This window comes from Trichosurus vulpecula, chromosome 1 (genome assembly GCF_011100635.1).
Source record: "Trichosurus vulpecula isolate mTriVul1 chromosome 1, mTriVul1.pri, whole genome shotgun sequence".
NCBI classification, from domain to species: Eukaryota; Metazoa; Chordata; class Mammalia; order Diprotodontia; family Phalangeridae; genus Trichosurus; species Trichosurus vulpecula.
Window position 1 is genome coordinate 305,991,902 of NC_050573.1, and position 19,770 is coordinate 306,011,671.

The 19,770-nt window shown below is 40.0% G+C and overlaps 1 protein-coding gene across 1 annotated transcript in view; it reads left to right on the top strand.

Moving 5' to 3' along the window:
• Positions 1–5,240: 5,240 nt before the first annotated feature.
• The window catches only part of LOC118834848 (transcription factor E2F5), a 36,707-nt gene continuing 22,177 nt past the window's right edge, over positions 5,241–19,770 (top strand). Inside the window, exon 1 of the mRNA XM_036742287.1 lies at positions 5,241–5,453. Within this exon, the coding sequence (XP_036598182.1) occupies positions 5,241–5,453 (213 nt within the window). The remainder of the gene's footprint in view (positions 5,454–19,770) is intronic.

The window sequence follows — 19,770 nt, forward strand, 5'->3', positions numbered from 1 at the left end:
CAGAGACTATCTTTTTTTTTTACTTTGTATTTCCAGCACATAGTAGTCATTTAATAATTACTTGGTTGATTACTAATATTCTTTTCTCCATTACTTGCAGCTATATCATCTGCTTTTATCTGTGACTTCCTGTTCTTTCAGCAATCATACAGAGTTTGCCACCCATATGTGGTCCACCCCCAGTTCTTTATTGACAGCTCTAGCTGAGCATTTTCATTTAGGTGTTCTGCTGCCAACATTAAACATTTTAATCTGAATTCATCTTCCACAGTCTCTTATAATTCCCTGTTTTGTGTTCAAAGCCCTTAATAACCTAGCTCCCTCCTACCTTTCTAGTCTTCTTGCACCTACTCTCAAATACATACTCTTCTTTCCAGTGCCAGTGGCCTCCTTATTGTTCTGCAAATAAGACACTCCCCTTCTCTTAACACCAGGTATTTTCTCTGGAAATTCATGCCTCCATGCTTGGCATGCACTCCCTCCTCATCTTTGCCTAACTGGCTTCCCTGGCTTCCTTTAAGCCTCAACTAAAATCCCATCTTCTACAGGAAGCCTTTCCCAACCCTTCTTAATTCTAGTGCCTTCTCTCTTTTAATTATTTCCTATGTAATGTTTGGTTGTTTCTTCTCTCTCATATTAGATTGTGAGCTTCTTGAGGGCAGGGACTCTTTTGCCTCTTCTTGTATCCCCTACACTTAGCACAGTACCTGGCACATAGAAGGCACTTAATATTTACTCACTAACTGACTTAAAGGAATAACAGTTGAGTTTTTCATCAGCTTTAATTCTTCATTTGTCCTCTAATCACTATATATCAAAAAGGATTATGTCAGTTCTTACTGGACTTGCCCACCTAGTACACCAAATAGAGTGAAGAACAACTTTCTTTAAATATTGTTTGGTTTATGTTACTCCTCATAGTACCCTAAAGGCTCTCAATTGCTTCAATGATAAAATTAAAACTCCTAATTATTAGTTTCAAGCCTTAACTGTGTTCCTCTTTACCTAGGTGCCACCATCTTTTATTGGACTTGTGGTCTTAACTCTAAGAAAAAAAATCTGTTTACTTCCCAGATTTTAAATCACCTGCTCCTACTTGAAATCATATATCACAAATGCCATTTCTCACACTTCCCCTTTACTATGCCAAACCACATTCCTTCCTTCAAGGTGCTGTTGAAAAATGGCTTTGTCCATGAAGCCTTTTCATCATAATCCTACCTGACTCCAGTCACTCCAACATTTCTCTTAGAACTTTTGTGTATCTCTCTACAACTAGTGATTGTTTTGATTTATACTTTGAGTGGGGCTTTTTTTTTCCTATTGCCACTTTTAGAAGCAAAGCTTCTTCAGGCAATCCTTGCAATTTACCAAAGATCTTAAAATTCTAGTGGCCTACAAGCTCAATACAAGGCAAGTGTCACATGATTATCAAAAAAAAACCTAATGTGATCTTAGGCTGCATGAAGAGGAATGCTGTCTAATATTTAGGATATGATAGTTCCACTGTACTCAACGGAGTATTGTATTAACTTCTGAATCACTTGCTCCTAACTCAAACTGAAGAGGATTCAGGGGAGGATGAACAGATGGTGAAGGGAATGGAGAGTATTTCTTAGCAGACTCTAACACATTGGGGATGTGTAGCCTAGAGAAGATAACATTTAGGGGGCAAATATCAGTTGTCTAAATTCTTGAAGGACTGTCACAAAGAAGAGGTATTAGGCTTCTCCTCCTTGGCCCCAGAGAAGAAATTGCAAAGAGGCAACATAGGCTTAATAATTAGGCTTAACATAAGGACAGTTTTTCTAACAATTAGATTCTCCAAAAATGAAATAGGCTGCCTAAGGATGAAGTAGAATTCCCCTCCAAGAGGTCTTCACTGCACTTATTAAGGAAATAGATACCCAACAATAATGATGATTACATCAAAAAGGAAAAGTTGTTACTGAGGTGAACCAGAAAAGGCTGTGTTGAAGAGGGAGGAGTAAGGGAGATAGTACTGGAGCAATATAAACTTTATTTTTGGGGGGGCAGGGCAGTCGGGGTTAAGTGACTTTACCCAAGGTCACACAGCTAGTACATGTGTCAAGTGTCTGAGGCCAAATTTGAACTCAGGTCCTCCTGACTCCAGGGCCAGTGCTCTACTCACTGTGCCACCTAGCTGCCCCTCAATATAAACTTTAGAAGCAAGGATATGGGGAAAGAATCTTAGAACAGAGTAATCCACTGGGTATTGGATAGAGCGCATGGAAGAAAGTAATATCAAGTAAGCATTTATTAAATGCCTACTATATACCAATGAGTATGCTAGGCACTAACATGTGATAAAGTTGGAAAGGTAGTGTGGTGCCACATTGTGGAGAACCTTGAATGTCAAGCAAAAGAGTTTGTTCACTCTGGAAGCAATAGGGAGTCCCTGAAGTTTATGAACAGCTAAATGTCATGACAGTGTGCCCCAGGAAGATTATTCTAGCTGAATCATGAAGTATGGATCAGAACAAGAAGAGATGGAAGGAAGCAAGAAGACTTGTTAGGAGGATATAACAATAATCTATTAGGTTAATGGAAATAGAGGGGAGGGGATGGGTGGAAGATCCTAATAGTAGTAAGATGGAATAATAGCTCATGTTTATGTAGCACATTAAAGTTTAAAATATACTTTGCTTCCAAAAGTATTATGATCCCCATTCTACAGATGAAACAACCTCAGAAAGGCTGAGGTTTGCTCAGTAACATCATTAGTGATAGACCCAGGATTCAAATCTGCTGACTCCAAGAACAATATCCTTTCCTCTAATACTACATATATTATGGAATCATAGATCTACCACTGGAAGGGATTTCAGAAGGCATCTAATCCAACCCTCTCATTTTATAGATTAAGAAACTGAGGCCAAAAAGGTTAAATGACTCACCCAAGGTTCACACAAGTATTAAATCTCAGAGTTGTGGTTAGAACCCAGGTCTTCTGACCCTAGAGCCACCATTTTCTCCTATACCATATTGCCTCAAAGGTACTTGGAAAAATGGATGAGGTGTTGTTACTGACAGAAATAGTGAAATCAGAAGGAAGAGCAGTTTTAGGGATTAAGATAATAAGATTGATCTATAGTTAGAAGGTGTATCTGGAGCCCCAGAGATACAGTATTTGAGAGTTAATCTGCAAAAGGGACAAAGGTGTGAAGGAGATTGCCAAGGGAGAAAGTATATACATATACAATACATACATACATACATGTATACATGCATGCATGCATATGGAGACAGGGAGAGGAAGAGGGAGAGAGAAAGGGGAAGGGAGAGGAGGAGGGAGAGGGAGCTTACAGAACCTTAGGGAACAGCCAGTTAAAGGCATAGGAAGGACTGAGGAAGAACCAGCAAAGGAAAAAGAAGTAATTGTGTAAGAGAACCAGGAAAATATGATATATTTGATGCCAAGGGTGGAAAACATCCAGTAGGAGAGGGTGGTCAACTATCAAAAACTACAGAGAAAGAGGATGAAAACTCAAAACAAGGCAAAACAAAAAAACAGCCTTGGTGATTAATTGGCTATTGGTGACCTTTGAGAGAACAGGCTCAGTTCAGTGGTGGGGGCAGAAGCCAGATTGCAAAGGCCGAGGAGAAAGGAAAGGATAACATGGAAATGGAAGCATTTGGAAATAAGTTTGTCAAGGAACTTAGTAATGACTTTTCAAACTTCAAAACAGTGGCTGGCTGCCCATCAATTGAGGAATGACTAAACAAATTGTGGCACATTTAAGTAACTTAATCTTATTTTGCCCTAAGAAACAATGAAGTAGAATTCAGAGAAACTTGAGACTTGCATGAATTGATGCAAGTAAAGTAAGCAGATCTAGGAAAACAAAATACTTAGCCACTACAGCAATGTGCATGAAAAACAATAAAGCAGAACGACGTGTAATTGTAGTGTCCAGGTTCAACCCCAGAGAAGAAATGAAGAAATAAAAATATCTGTTCTTTTCTTAGAAAGAGGAAAAACTATGACTGTGGAATCTTTCTTATAATCAGATGTTTCCCATTATGTTATTTAGTTTTGCTTTACTGTTTTTACTTCGTTGTTATAAGAGAAGTTTCACTGTGGAGGTGAAGAGAAAGGAGCATATGTGGATATGATTTTGATGTAAAAACAAGACAACCTTAAAAAATTATTTTAGTCGCAGCAAAGGAGTAGGAACTAGATCTGGTGAAAGGGTCAAGGAAAGGTTTGTGGTTTTGTTTTGTTTTTTTTAAGTAGGAAGACATAAACATTTTTGTAACCACGTACTAAAGTGGAAAGCGATTTCCACCCATACGCTTTAAATCCCAGAGCTTTCCAAGTTTCAAAACACAAAGCGTTTCCAATATCCTAGAAAGAAAATCGCCTATCAGAACACCTGGGGGTGGAGGTGGAGTTGAAAGTAGGGATTGTTTTACTCTTTGTATTTGTCTCCCCAGGGTCCCTAGTACAACGCCTGGAGCATAGTAGGCACTGAATAAATGCTTTTTGGTTGATTAATTTATAGAGGAATTAGACTAGATCATTCATAGGATTCCTTTCAGTACTAAAATTGTCTGACTTTATTCCTTGTGCATTCCAATTCTTTATAGTTATGTGTCCTAATTCCTATAGACAGGTTATATGAAGGCTTCTCTAAAATTGAACAAAATACTGGGCATGAACAATAGAAATCTGCCCAGGTAAGACAGGTGTTCTAGGGCTTTTTTTGGTTAAGATAACAATTTTAGCGTTCAGATGTTCGTGCGGGACACAAACTTTGCTTCTCCCCCTGCCCTTGTCCTTCCTAATCTTTGTTTACCCCATTGATCATGATCGGAGGCACAGGAGAACAGACAAGGTGTGGATGGGAAATAATTAATCGCGCTCTTCTAGGAAGCCATTCACGCCGGCACCTTCATCCCTTCCAGCATCTACCCTCTATCTCGCCACTCACTCAATCTTGAAGGGAAAAAAAAAAAGCGTCTCCGGGCAACGGCGGGCTTTGGCGTCACTTCCTGCCATTTAAACTGCTTTCTCCACCCCGCGGCTCCCCTCTTCTTCCCTCGCTCGCCCCTAGCCCCGGAGCCCAAGCGTTTTAGCTGTAGGAGCGCGGCGGGGTCAGGCCAGGGGCGATCACGCTGTGGGGGCGCCGCTCGGGGCACCTGCGCTCCGCGGGCGCGCGGGGCCGGGCGCCGGGCTGAGGGCTTGGGCTCTGAGCCCCGAGGCGGCGGTGGGCGGCATGGCGGCGGCGGCGGAGCCGGGGAGCTCCGGCCAGCAGCCGCCGCCGGGCCAGGGGCAGCCCCCGCAGCCGCCGGCAGCGCCCCCAGGCGGCGGGAGCGGTGGCGGCGGGAGCGGGGGCAGCAGCCGCCACGAGAAGAGCCTGGGGCTGCTCACCACCAAGTTCGTGTCGCTGCTGCAGGAGGCCAAGGACGGGGTCCTGGATCTCAAGGCGGTAAGAGCTGCGCGGGGGCCGGGAGCCCGGGCATCCTTCGGACGGGAGACGGGCGGAGGACTCGCGCAGGCGCGCGGTTTAGGCCTCGCCGCCCCGGCCGCGGGGGAAGGGGGGACCCCGAGGCCCTGGAGATGGTGCTTGCTGCTGCTGCCAGCACGTTGTTCCGAGGGCTCTGGACACCTCCCTTTCCCCCCGCCTGCATCCTTTGGCCGCCTGACGGCCGGTTCCTTATGCCGGGCTGCGCGGCCGGCGCCCGGAGCCGGCCCTTTGTAGGGCTAGAGCTGGAGGCGAGCCGGAGGCTGGAACCCGCAGCCCCAGCTCGCCGCCCTCCCTCCTGCCTGGGCGCGCGCCTGGGGGGAGGGGCTGAGGGTCACCTCCCGGTCTTATTCCGGGATTTACAAATGATTTGAGGCTCCTACCTAGCCGCAGGTTCCTCCTGTGAGTCTCCTTGGGCACTTATTCCTGTGTGATGCAGGGTGAGCCCGGTTTTTCCGCTGGATGGGAAGAAAGAGGGGACGGGGATGGAGGGGATGAGGGCTTTTCTCGACTCTGCCGCCCAGACTAGGGCTTTTTTTGGTTAAGACAACAGAGCTCAACAACTTTAGTGTTCAGAGGTTCATGCCGGACGCAGACCTTACTTCTCCCTCCTTTGTCCTGGGACAAGGAACCGGGCAGCGAAGCCTTCCCTAGCTTTCCGTTTTGTTTTTCACCCTGAGGGAGTTAGGATGGAGAAATCCCTTTGAGGATGCGAGGGGTCTGTGAGAGAAATGGAATTCAGAAATTTAGCATCTCTCCACCTTTTAGTTGGAAAGTTATGCAAGGAAATGAAAGTAGCCCGTACATAAATAGGCAATGCATAAGACGAATTCTCTTGCCTTCCCCTACTGCTTGCCATAAAAACAAAATCCCAATTATCGAAACCCTCCAGCCATGACTTGGAAGAATGCCATAGCCCGTTGGAACTTTAGGAAGACCGAAGTTATTTGCTTGAAGTTCAGCCAGTCAGAGCACTAAGAAGAAGACCAAGCAGGGGGTGGGGAGGGGACTGTTCTTAGCGACTTTGATTCCAGGTGCTCGAGAGTCCAGTTTTACCGTTCACCTAACATAATGATAACTGAAAGAGGTGAGCCGCCCGGTTGCTGGCTTTTTCAAATTCCACTTGTTGCAACACTTTGGGACTCACCACCATAAGCTTAACAGACTTGAAAATGTTGCCGGGTGATCTCTGGAAATTTTAAACAGGATGGAAGTAAAGCAACAGTTGGTCTGGAGAGCCCAAATTGTTTTGTGATAATAGAGACAATAGAAGTTTGAGATCCAGTCTTTCTAGTAAGGTCTTCAGAAAGTTCGTATGTGTGTGCTTATTCATCAACATAAATTGCATTAATTTTATGTAAACAATGTGCATACACTCGTCTGTGCAACAGCCGCCGCTGAATTTGCCTTGTACTTGAATTTTCTGTTTCCTAATCTTTTTGCAAACGAATTTTATTTGGACTTCAGTACACGTTGCCTTCCCAAAGGTATTGCTCTATAGCATAAATTTTGCTTTTAACTTAGTGAACTTAATTTGATTTTTGCCTTGGCTTGCACCACACCTCTTGAAATATTAAGAGACACTCTGGGAGGTTGCAAAACCATGGTTAGGAATTGCCGTTAAAATTATAGAAACTCCTCTATGGGAATAGCAAAGTTCTCTTTCAGTATTTACTCATTCAGTAAAGTATAAAGTGACATTACATTCTTGCTGTTTGACTTGGGAATTTTAGCTTACTATTTCAATCAATCAAGAAACATCTATTAATCGTCTATTTGCCTGAGACTGTGATAATCATTGGCGATTCAAAAAGTAACTTTAAAAAGTTACTAATACAAAAGTTACGAAATTGTGTCTAGCGTTTGGTGTTTCACATAAACATTGTTTTCACTAGTAGTGGGAATTTCCCTGAAAGCACAGAGATTTTGACATATGTTCCAGCAAGAACTATCTGAGTCAATTAACAAGAGAACTCCTACTTTTATTAGGTATTTTTGTTAATCACTTTATTAACCAATGTGGGCTTATCCTTTTTTTTCTCCTGTATATAAATTTAAGTTTTTAGACATTCCTCTCCTTCTGTTATTTCAGACTAAAAGAGATGTTGAGTATGGTTCTGGCCCTAGTATAAATTAGGTCCATTGTATCATACCACTTGTCATTTAAAAATATATATATATATATATACATATATATTTAATGGAATTATAATTTTTACCTAGATCCTTTGTAGCCCATTCATTTAAATAGTATGAGGTGCTGCAACTGCTATGACCTAAGAATTTCAATATCCTTATATTACAGAAACAAAGTAACAAATGCTGTTCATTGAACTACTTGGCAAACAAGTATCAAAACGACAGCATTGAGCTACAAAAATGGATTATTTTGTTAAATTCCAGCTCTAATCTTGACTGAAAATTGTAGTGACTGTATAAGACATAGCATACAGATTTTACATTTATAGTAATCATAATGTATAATTGTGGAAGAATAAAAAGTCTTCTATTGTAATATTCCAATTTCTCTCTACACTAAAATAATACAATTGAGGGCATTGCTTAACCGAATCAAGCTATTCTACAATATAGTTCTAAATTTTACAATTAGGATAGGAAGTAGTTGCAGAAAAATTAGTCTCTGTTATACTATTTTTCTGTAACAGAAAATTACTCTGTTCCTGTTAGTACACTCCTGTCCAGATGAGGTAATGACTCAAGTTGTGATATATGACATGTTTAATTTTTAAATGCTATCAGGAAGCCCAGGGTTCCATCCCTGCGTGAGACACTCACTAGCTCGTATGTCTGTGGCAAGTCATTTAACTTTTCTCAGCTTCAGCGTCTTCATCAATAAGATGAGGAGAATAATCTACCTTGGTGGTATTGTGAGGCATTACGGAGATAATGTGTTTATTAAATGCTTACTATATGACAAGCACTCTTCTAAGCTCTGGAATTATAAATATAAGCAAAATAGCCCCTGCTCTCTAGGAGCTTATATTTTCATGGGGATGGGGAAACAACTCATAAAAGGAGAAGTAAAGGGGGAAGGGTACTGCTGTGGCAAGAGGGAGTGAAGTGAAGCACCTCGATCAGGGCCAGGTAAGAAGAAAGCTCCCAGAGTGCAAGCCTCCAGTGGGAGAAGGTCCACGTGGCCAGAATGCAGGCAGCATGGTTTGGAGAGGTCTGTGAGGGATGGCATTTATTTTTTTGTAAGCCTTAAACAAATGTAAGCTATTATCACTTGGATCTGACCCCCTAGTGCAGATTACAAACCAACCATACCTTTTTGTCCTGTGTCTTCCTGTCCGTGTCCTTCCATAAAGCCTCCATTGGAGGTTGCTAGTATAATGCTGCTTTCTATCTCTTTAGCTTGCTTTCTACATGACTGATCTGATCTGATCTCCCTTTCTGTTCGTAAGTGTGATGGATGGTGTCTTATGCTACTTTTTGGGTAAGATGTCATTGATATGTTGCAGCCTACCTTTACCCACCTGTGTCCCAGTTGCCCTTTCAGCTGCCAGCAGTTTTGATTGCAGAGAGACAGTTTTGCATAACATGAACTCAGGAAACCTGAGTTTTAATTCCACAGCTAGACATTCTTTAGAGCTGGAGGGTGGGGCGGGGTGTTAGGATACTTGCCCTTTGTTGTGGTTTCTTTTGTTTATTTTTAAGAAATGTTTTCTAGACTCACCACTCCCAAAATAGAAACCTTCTTTTTATCAAAGAGAATAGTTGTCAAAAAGTGGGTTGGGTTTGATTTTCTTTTTTGGCCACAAACTCACAAACATTAGTTTAAGGGGATTTTGATATAAAATGGTGGAATACTCATAATGAGGAAATCACAAGTCCTTAGAAACTGAAGCATCATTCAGTCAATATTTTTTAAATTACAAAAAGGTCAGCAATTCCCTTGATGTATTCTTAAAGTTTTTTAGACACAGGAAGGTATTAAGACTAGGAAAGCCAATGTAGGAAAACTCAGACAAATGTTTTAAACCATGTAAAATATGTTTATGAGTTTCAGAACAGTGAATTAGCATTTTAGGTAACTTATCTACAAGAAGTTTAAGTGCTGTTATGATTGCCTTTATTCAGGTAGATCTGAAAAGCTCTTTTTTGTTCAGGCATGTTTGACCCTTCATGATCCCTTTTGGGGATTTCTTGGCACAGATACTGTGCCTGTGCTTTTTCCTTTTCCAGCTCATTTTATAGAGGAGGAAAAGGCAAACAGGGTTAAGTGACTTGCCCAGAGACACAGCTAGTGAGTGTCTGAAGTCAAAATTGAACTCAGGTTCTTCCTGATTCCAGGTGCTGTGATATCCACTGCATAGTTAGAGAAATATTTATTTCTTAATAGTCTCAGTTGCACTAAAAATGAGGCCTTAACATGCTTCTGTACAGTAGCTACCTTTCTTGATATCTCCCTTTTTTTAGGGGAAAGATAAATAAATTACTCCAAAAAACCCGTAATCTTTCATAACAGGTATTTACAGCTATTCTCTGTTATAAAACAAAGGAAGAAAGTGCTGCATTCATCTCCTGTCTTTTTGTCTTTTGCACTATTTGCTACTCTTGGAGTGCATAGAAAGTATTTTTATTCAATATGAATCAGGTATAGAACAGATATTTTATTCCTATACAAAAAAGAAATGCTGAACATAAAAGGCTCACAAAATGCATTAAGAAAATTATTTAAACAGGATTTAGCGTCTTGTTAATACTGTTGGGAGATTTGACACTTAAACTTCATCAAACATAAAACAGTGTGCAGAACTGCTGATCAAGTATTTCACATCTGACCTCACGTCTGCACTGTCCAAACAACTGGAACATGTTTGCTGGTAAAATGGCTAGTCTTGGACCAATCCTCTTGTCATTGACTGTCACCTTTGATACAGAAGCTTGCCCTGCTACCAGCCAGCTCCACTCATCTGGACTCTACACTTCTTGAACTCACAAGGTCATCATCAACCCTTAAAATGTCTGTCTTGGGACAAATGCACTGCTTAAGATCAGGAAAAAACAAAAGACAGCCTTTTCTTCTTGCCATAGGTGTTTCATGAGTGTCAGGATGAAGAAGGGCCATTCTTTCCCCACTCCCTCCTCTTAAGTCTCAAGAGTTACATGATCCTAAAGGGAAAAATTGGGTGCCAGCCAGAACTTTTGTTTCAACTGTTGTGGCACTCTGTCCTCCCTGCCACTGGAGCAGGAGAAACACCAGGAGACCATTATATATGTTTATGGCATCACCAAAAGTTTCTAGAGGAGTTCCTGGTACATGAGATGGTCCATGTAGGCCAGTTCTCTTTGTTATATGTATATATGTACATGTTTCTTTTGGCTAAATTGCGAACTCCTGGAGGGCAAGAGGCTCTTTCAGTTTTGTCCTGATATCCCCAGTGCTGGCTTGTAGTGCTTGATAGATGTGTGTTTGATAGCTTATCTTCATCCCAGTCTCCTATGGGTTTAAAGGCTTAAAAAACAAATAATATTTGTGTTCTGTACTTGGGATGTACATCCCCACTTTGGAACACCTAAAGAGTTGGGCTCAACATCTTTTCTCAAGAGGCCTTTTCCATTTATCTTCGGACAAAAAGAATTCTGTTGGTATTTTCTTCCCTTATAATCATTCTCCTTTGTTTTCAGACCTTCATAGTGGTATGATATTTGGCAGTTCTTTTGTAATGCATTTTGTCTTTAATCTATGCTTTTCATGCAGATTTAACAAAAGCATTCATTTAGTTCTTGTTTCAACAGACTTAATCTCATCCATGCTATTCCTATAATACTTTAATATAATTAAGCTCCTGACAAAATGCTCATTCATTCATTTTATAAACATTTACTGCTTGCTATAATTCAGTGTGCTAGACCCTGTAAGAGATACAAAGATAAGGTCAGTCCTCAACTTTCACTGGGTAACATTCCTAGAAAAATGTGCAAAACTCAAAAACACAAATGTTGATACTTTAAACCTGGGAACCTGTGACCACCAAAAACTAATCTTTTGCTAGAGATTGCTGAAAATACATATTTCTGCATACAATTCTTTATTACAAAACATTAATTCTAATAATGTGCACTTTTCCTAACACAATAACCATGAAATAATCTATAAAATGAAGTACACATGATAAAATTGGTAACATGGAAAACATTCCCTAGAACTCTGTGACTCTTTGTGCTAACATCTCAATCTTTAAAATTGCAGATAATTTTCACTTTTTATGACTTGAAATCTACAGTACCATAAATACTGTACAGCATATAAAATTCTTAAAACTAAAATATTTTTTAACTTAACTCTTACCTTCCAATGAGTCAGATTCCAATGTGTGTGTGAGAGTGTTGTATTGTATACCATACCACTGTACACTTCTCTGCGTCCTTGGCTGCCCTCTGAAAATCAAGAGAGAGAGGTTGCTGGGAGTTGTAGTGGCTGCTGTCAGAAAACTGAGACAGGCAAGGTCTCAACATCACCTTAGAGCCCAAAGGAGTTGTACTATGCTTTGGGGGCATAATTGCAACACAAAACTTGAATTTTAAAGGCAAACAATGAAAATATGCAGTGAACACATGAGGAACTTTTTACTCTACGATGACAGGGTGAACAAGACCAGTGACTATCTAGGAGGATACTAGCCACTCCACAAACTTATAAAAATCATACTTCTCATCTTTTTCTTTACTGCTTTTGCCAACACAAAAGTGAAAATGAGGTTACTAATAAAATCACGTGAATACTTAAAGCTGCAAAAGTCAAAACACTCATATGTTGAGAACTGATTGTAATATGTGATCCCTGCCCTCATTCCAGTATAGCAGGGAGAGATAATACTTGTATACAGATGAATATAACACAAAATATGGTATAGTGAAGGCATACAATGAGTACAAAACAGCACAAGGTGAAATGAGGAAGTGATCACTTACAGTTTAGGGAGGGAAGTAAGGGAAAGTTTCATGAACTGAATTTTGGAAAATGGGTAGGAAGTCAACAAATAGGAGGTTGTTGGGGAGAGGGCACTCCAGGCATTGGGAACAGCATCAGCAAAGGTGTGAAAACATGGGATATATTTGGGAAAAAGAGAATCTGGTTTCACTGCAGTGTAGACCTCAAGTAGGAATAATGTGAGATAAGGCTGAAGAATTAGACTAGAGCCAAACTATGAAAGTCTACATTGAGGCTTGACAGTTTGGTGTTCATTCAGCATGGCAATACAGAACCATGGAAAGTTTTTGAGCAGTGAAGTAAAGAGCTCATCCAAGAAGTACAAGAAAACCCAAGTTAGCAGTAGGGTATAAGATGACTGGAAGAAGATGCTAACCAAACATTGGTCTTTTTACTCTAAATTCAGTCCTCTTTCCATTTTGCCAGTCTGTATCAGTGCCATTTTGGGAGACTCAAGAAGAGATCATTCTTGTTGTTTAGTTGATTAGTTGTGTTTGACTCTGTGACCCAAATTGGGGTTTTCTTGGCAGAGATACTAGAGTGGTTTGCAATTTCCTTCTCCAGCTCATTTTACAGATGAGGAAACTGAGGCAAAGAGTTAAATGACCTGCCCAGGGTCACACAGCTAGTAAGTGTCTGCAGCCAGATTTGAACTCATGCAGAGGAGTCTTTCTGACTCCAGGCCCAATATTCTATCCATTGCACCATCTAGCTGCATATATCATTAAGGCATAATTCTTGACTTCAAAGATAACCATGAATATGCCTGAATGGTCCAGAATAGCAGGATGTAAGGAATTCTCTAAGTAGAAGGCAGAGGAGTTAAAGCATTTATTGAAACTCAAAAGTAGCAGACCCACGGACCAGTGTCCCCAATTTGACATCCTGGCAAGAACCTTCCAAAACCAGTATGCCCATCTCACATAGTGACCAGGAGGCCACAGAAGAACATTATGGCAGCAAGCCAAACCATACTGGTGTTTCCCCTCCCCTCTCCCACCCCCAATGCCTGGGCCCTCCAGCAAAAAGACCACCCACTGGCCTCAAGCCCCTGCTCAGCACTCTCCCTTGTCCATGAGGGTCAGTCCTGCTTTTTTGTAGCGCCTGGCGCTGCTGCTGCTTCCACCGCAGTCTCCAAGCTGTGTTCCAGCTAGCTGGCTGCTTCCTCTCTCCTTCAGTTCTTAATTGCTCTTACCAACTGCCTCTTAGCTCTGTTCCAACCCTCCCACACGGGCTTCCATTGGCTCCAGTCCTAGCCACTCCCCCCAGGACCCTGAGAGCTCCGCCCCAGAAGCCCACTCAAATGGGTGGGGAAGATCTTTCCATTCACTGATTGACTTTACACTGCCCCAAAGAAGAGACTATTCAGGTAAAGGTAATGAAGGTCTAGTAATATGAATGGGAAAAAGGATAGAGCTTGAGAGAGAGAACCTGGAGACCATCTTAGTGAGAGAGCCTGTGAGACCAATACTTGGATTTTTATTTCCAAAAATGTAAAAATTTATTTTTTAAAAAAATTTTTAGTTCTCTAGTTTAAGAAGGGGCAAGGGGAAAAAAAAGAGTTCATTGGAAATGTATTTCTCCCAGGAATATTTAAAAGTATAGTGTTTGCATGTCATTCAGATGCTTACCAGGTTTTTTGTTTTATTTCTAATAAGTCACAAAGAACCCTGATTGTATGTTCCATTTTTCTTTCCCCTGAGATACAAATAAGTTTTACAAGGCCCTGGGTTAAGTATAATTGCCTTCTTAATTCCTGTTGTTCATACTAACCATTTGCAGTTTCCAAAACTTAATTTTTGAAGCATCTTTAAAGATGTACTGGGAGGAATCCCAACTATATCATTGTGTTTGTGATCCCAGAAAACCTGCAAAAGTCATTTATGACCACAAGCCTCTCTCTGAGACAAATTCATTTTTTAAACACCAATATTCTTTTACAGATACAATAGAATAATATAGCCTCCAAATAATTTAAGTTGAATATTGCTATAAAGGTGGTGGTGAGGTTTGTGGTGGACATGAACAGACTTAAAACACATTATACTAAGGAATTATGCAGAATTGATATAAAGGATATCATTAAAGAAATATATGATCAGAAAAAAGGGTGGTGAGATGAAGGGATAACTCTTGAACATATCAAACTAGTCTTAGAAATGTTAGTGTTTAAGCTCTGACAGTGTGAATTTCTCACCAATTTTTTTCATAGTACCTCTTGATATATTTAGCCATATTTTATATGATTTTTATTCATTTTCATTCTGTAAAGTAGCCCACTGATATCTTGACTAACATTCTTTTAAATTGATAATATAATTTGAAAAGGATAGACATTTTTACTATATGGTTTTATCACCATTATGTAGGCTGTTGCTCTGTTGAGTTCTTCCTTAATTTCTGTCAAAATTTTTCTAAAGTTGTCTTAATATACAGGGCTTTCATGTCTTAATATATAAGCCTGTTCCAGTAAGTTAACACAAAAGTATTTGATATATTTTTCATCTGGTACTTCTCAGTTTTTCCTGATTTTACTGTTGGCATATAAAAATGCTATATGGGGTGGGGGAAGTATCTTATAGCACTCTCACCTTGATAAAGGTCATTTATTGAGCATCTTATATTCTCTAGACATGAAATCATAGCAGCAGCCACTAGAGATAGTTTTGCTTCTTCATTGCCAATGCTTATTCCTTTCTTTTGGACAGCTAGAGTGCTCCACTGGTATTCTCCCAGATTTCTCACAAAGTTCTTCAGTGGTGGAGGTAGAAACCCATTCATGCATGCTCACCTTATACAATAGTCATTCATGTTCTTCCAAAACTTTTTGCACAGTGGATGCTCCACCCAACATGCTAGTGGCTCTCCTCACTTTCTCCCAACATTGTGAGAATACCAGTGGAGAAGTCTAGTTATCAATCTTTCATCTCTCACTTTGGCCAGGTGACAATCCATCTTCTCTTCCTTTCATTCAGTTGCTTCATGACATCTTGGGTCACATTCTTTGAAGTTCCTCTTTGGTTATTTGTTGTAGCCTGCTCATATCTATAGTGGATCCTCCACCCAACATGCTAGTGGCTCTCCTCACTTTCTTCCAACATTGTGAGAATACTTGGACTTTGAGGCCAAGTTTTACACAACAAATCCTTTTTTAAAGAGGATTTGTTTTGTGAAGTTTGGATTCAGTCAGAGGGCCGCACTTTAGGACCTAGAGGGCCACATGTGGCATTGAGGCTGAAGGTTCCCCAAGATGTGGTAAGTAAGAATTTTATTGTTGTATTAAGTTTTAAGAACTCTTTCCTCCCAACCAGATCTAGGTAGCTGGAGGAAGATAGCTAGGACAGTTGTTTGGCCCAGTAAAGAAAGTGTGGGTCTTGGTGGGTCTTGGAGTGTAGAAGACCTTAATTTGAATCCCACCATGTATGTGGTGACCCTGGGCAAATCACTTAACCTTGGTCTGACTTAATTTCCTCTTCTTTAAAATGGGGATAATAACACCTATTTCCAGGGTTATTGTGAGGATCAGATGAGAGTCATTGTCAAAATGAAGAGCATTTCATCGGGTTATGGACTTTAAAAAATAAATATCATGTGTTTGGATAAATAATTATATTTGGGGATGACATGTGTATTTTTTTTTGAGGGGGGAAGGCAGGGCAATTGGGGTTAAGTGACTTGCCCAATGTCACATAGCTAGTAAGTATGTCAAGTCTCTGAGGCAGGATTTGAACTCAGATCCTCCTGATTCCAGGGCCGGTGCTCTACTCACTGCACCATTTAGCTGCCCCGTGTATTTGTTATATTAACATATCTTAAACAAAAATATAGGTAAAATCTCTCAACAGTTAAATCCATACAATATATAGATTGTTTCATTCAAGAAAACATGTATGTGCCACTAAGAAATCAGATTTCTAGACAGCAGGATTTGGAAATGAAACAACCTGATGCTCGGCCCTCTTGTGCTGTTTTGCATGTAGTAAGAGAAGAAAAGAGGTATTGTATACTACCTTATGTCCCCTTTAGGTGCCCTTCTTTGTCTCACTTTCACTGCCAAATATCATGAATGAGCTGTCTATATATATTTACCCTCTGCCTCCATTTTCTCTAATCCACTCTTACCAATTTATTCAAACTACTTTTCTTTCTAATTATATCTCATCACCCAGTTACTGTAATTATATAATACTGTAATTCCTAATCATTTTTGTGTTTATCTCTGTATAGCTGTATTTAGTGTTTGTTTCTATTGTGATGCTGTGTATTCTTGTTTGTATCCTATTTTCTCTAGTATGCTGTATGTTTTAGGGCAAAGACTTTGTAACTTTTATGAGCCTCCCAAGTCCCTACAGTAATTCTAGTTACAAATTACATACTTATGTGTTGACTATCAGATGATGATAATCCCTGTTTTGCAACAGAGAATCTTTTAGATGATATTTCTCAAAGTATCATTCTATATTAATGAAAGAGGTTGCTAGATAATCATCTTGTCATTTCAATGAATTAGCCTTTTTAAAAAAGAAATAAATAATCTTTCATAGGCAAGATGGGTTTACTTTCTTCTATAAAATGAGATGGTGGTATTTGTATGGCCCTTCAAGGTCCCTTCCAACTGTGAATCTATGGTCCTGTGATGTAGCGAAAAGAATAGAGTGTTGGGCTTCAGGTCAGGAAAACCTGGGTTCAGTCCTGTCCATGGCATTTAAAAAACTGTAGTTCCAGACAAATAATTCCAATAATTTCCTAGAACTTACCTGATAAGTCATAGTTGGATTTTGATCAGTGGCTTCTTATTACCTCTTAGATCAAATATGGATTCCTTTGTTTAGCATTTAATATTCTTTGAAACCTAACCCAAGCCCAGTGCTCTATCCACTGTGCCTCTATATGAAGGCGTGCTAGTGAGCTGAACACAGTTCCAGTATAAAAGAAATTGGACAATCCCTCAAGATTCCAAGTCTAAAAGGATTTTGGCCTGCTGGGCATTTGAATGTTGCTGTGCTGTTGAGAAGCTTAATTGTGGGGCTATAAACAAGATATGAATACTATTGAAGAGACAATGCTGAATTGAGTTGTAGCACTGAAATTTTCAAAAATTGGTATTACTAAACAGTAAGAAATATAAAATTGATATGCTCTTCTGACTTTTTAAGGTGAAAATAAAAGAACCCATAACCCTTTGTGAAGCAAGGCAAGGATAAATAGAATTTGCAGTGATTCATTAAAATGCATGTTTTAATATCCAAACTGGCAAACTGTTGCTATGGTGTTTACAGCTTTTGTATTGTGTACATAAGAACAACTGCTTAGAGAGCTTTGTGTAACCTTTTTAAGAGCTCCTGTTTAGAGGCAAGTAACCAGAGGAGGGAATTTTATACAGATCACTTTATAGTAGGCCAATGTTGCCCCTTAAAACTGTATCAAACAGAGTAGGAAATGAGCTATTTAGCCAAAATTGTCCATTGAAAATACTCAAGGTTGAAAGAAACATCAAGAGAATTAAGCTTTGGCCCTAAAAAAAAATCAATTATGACCTTGCCTTCCCCCCACCATTATATTAAAAACTGCGATTGCCGAATGGGGTACAGAGACTAGAAATATCTTTTTCTCTGTTTTTTTCCCTCCACTCCTAGGATCATAGGCTCTTGTTAATCATTCTGTCAGAAAAACTCAAGTGTCTACAGTGTTCCAGGCACTTTGCTTGGTATACAAAAGATGAAAGTGGGATGTTCTTAGTCCTCAGGAGATTATGTTCTACTGGGAGATAAAACCTATTTGAAGAGAAATAAATACTGCATAGATGGCAAAATAATAAATGCATAGTGATGAGGGGCTTTACAAAATCCCTTTGTAAAAGTGCTTAACAACTGGGGAGATTAGAAAAGGCCTTTTGAAGGAGGTAACACAGGCTAAGACAGCCCCCCAGTCACCCTATGCTGGCTCTGGCTCTGGCCATAGGGCAATATACTACTACTTATCTTCATAATTCCCTTTGTTTTTCTTTCCTTAAAAATTAAAAAAAAATGCAGGGCTGAGCCATGATGGCAGAAAAAAGGCAGGGACTTCCCTGACCTCTCCCAGATTCCCCTCCATGCAGCTTTAAATAATTCCTCAAAACAAATTCTGGAGTGGCAGAACCCACAAAAGGACAAGTAAAACAGTTTTCCAGCCCAAGACAACTTAGAAGGTTAGCAGGAAAGGTCTGTTGCACCAGGGTGAGAGTAGAGCACAGGCTACACCAGTATAGGTGGCACCCCAGCAAACCAGGAGCAGGTCTTGGGGGCAACTGAATCTGTAGTGTCAGCAGCTGCTTCCAGAGTTCTTAGCGCACAGACAGTAAGGGAGTCAGACAACTGGGCAGGAGATTACAGAGGTTCCTTTGGAACTGGGAGCAGGACTCTGTTGCATTACCCATACTTGGGTCTGAGTCATACTTCCAGGGAGAGGAAGAGTATTAGCATATCAGAGTTTGTGGCCACAGGGGAATGGGGACCCTGGTCACAATTCCAGATTAGAAAAGAGTACTTGTGGTTGCTCACAGAACAGAGCATAGGCCAAGAATAAACACACCTCTCCTTAGATCATACCACCTTGGAAACACTGAAAGCTTATAGACCCCAGAACTAACACTAAAAACTGCAGCATAAAAAACTGAAGCTTGGGACAGTGTCCCCTCACCCCAGAGCAGAGCTCACCTTTAAGCCAAGAAATAGACTAGAAAAATAATCAAACAACAGAAAAAGAGCCTGACCATAGAAAGTTACCATGGTGACAGGGAAGATGAGAACACAAAATCAGAAGAATGCAACAAAGTCAAAACTGCTCTATCCAAAGCCTCGAAGAAAAATGTGAATTGGTCTCAGGCCCAAAATGAATTTCTAGAAGAGTTCAAAAAGGATTTTAAAGATCAAGTAATAGAGGTAGAGGAAAAATTGGAGAAAGAAATAGAAATGAGAGTGATGCAAGAAAATCACACAAAAAAATGAGTCAATAGCATGTTAAAGAAGGCACATAAAATACTAAAGAAAATAATACCTTAAAAAACAGAATAGGCCAAATGGTAAAAAAAAAAAAAGAAAGAAAGAAAAAGGAACAAAAATCCAATGAAGAGAAGATCTCATTAAAGAGCAGAATTAGCCAAATGTGGGAAAAAGAGATCTACAAAAATTAACTGAAGAAAAGAATTCCTTAAAATGTAGAATTGGCCAAATTAAAAAGGAGGTATAAAAACTCACTAGAGAAAATAATTCTTTAAAAATTAGAATTGGGCTAGTGGAATTTAATAACTCCATGAAATAAATAAAAAAAAATCAAAAGAAT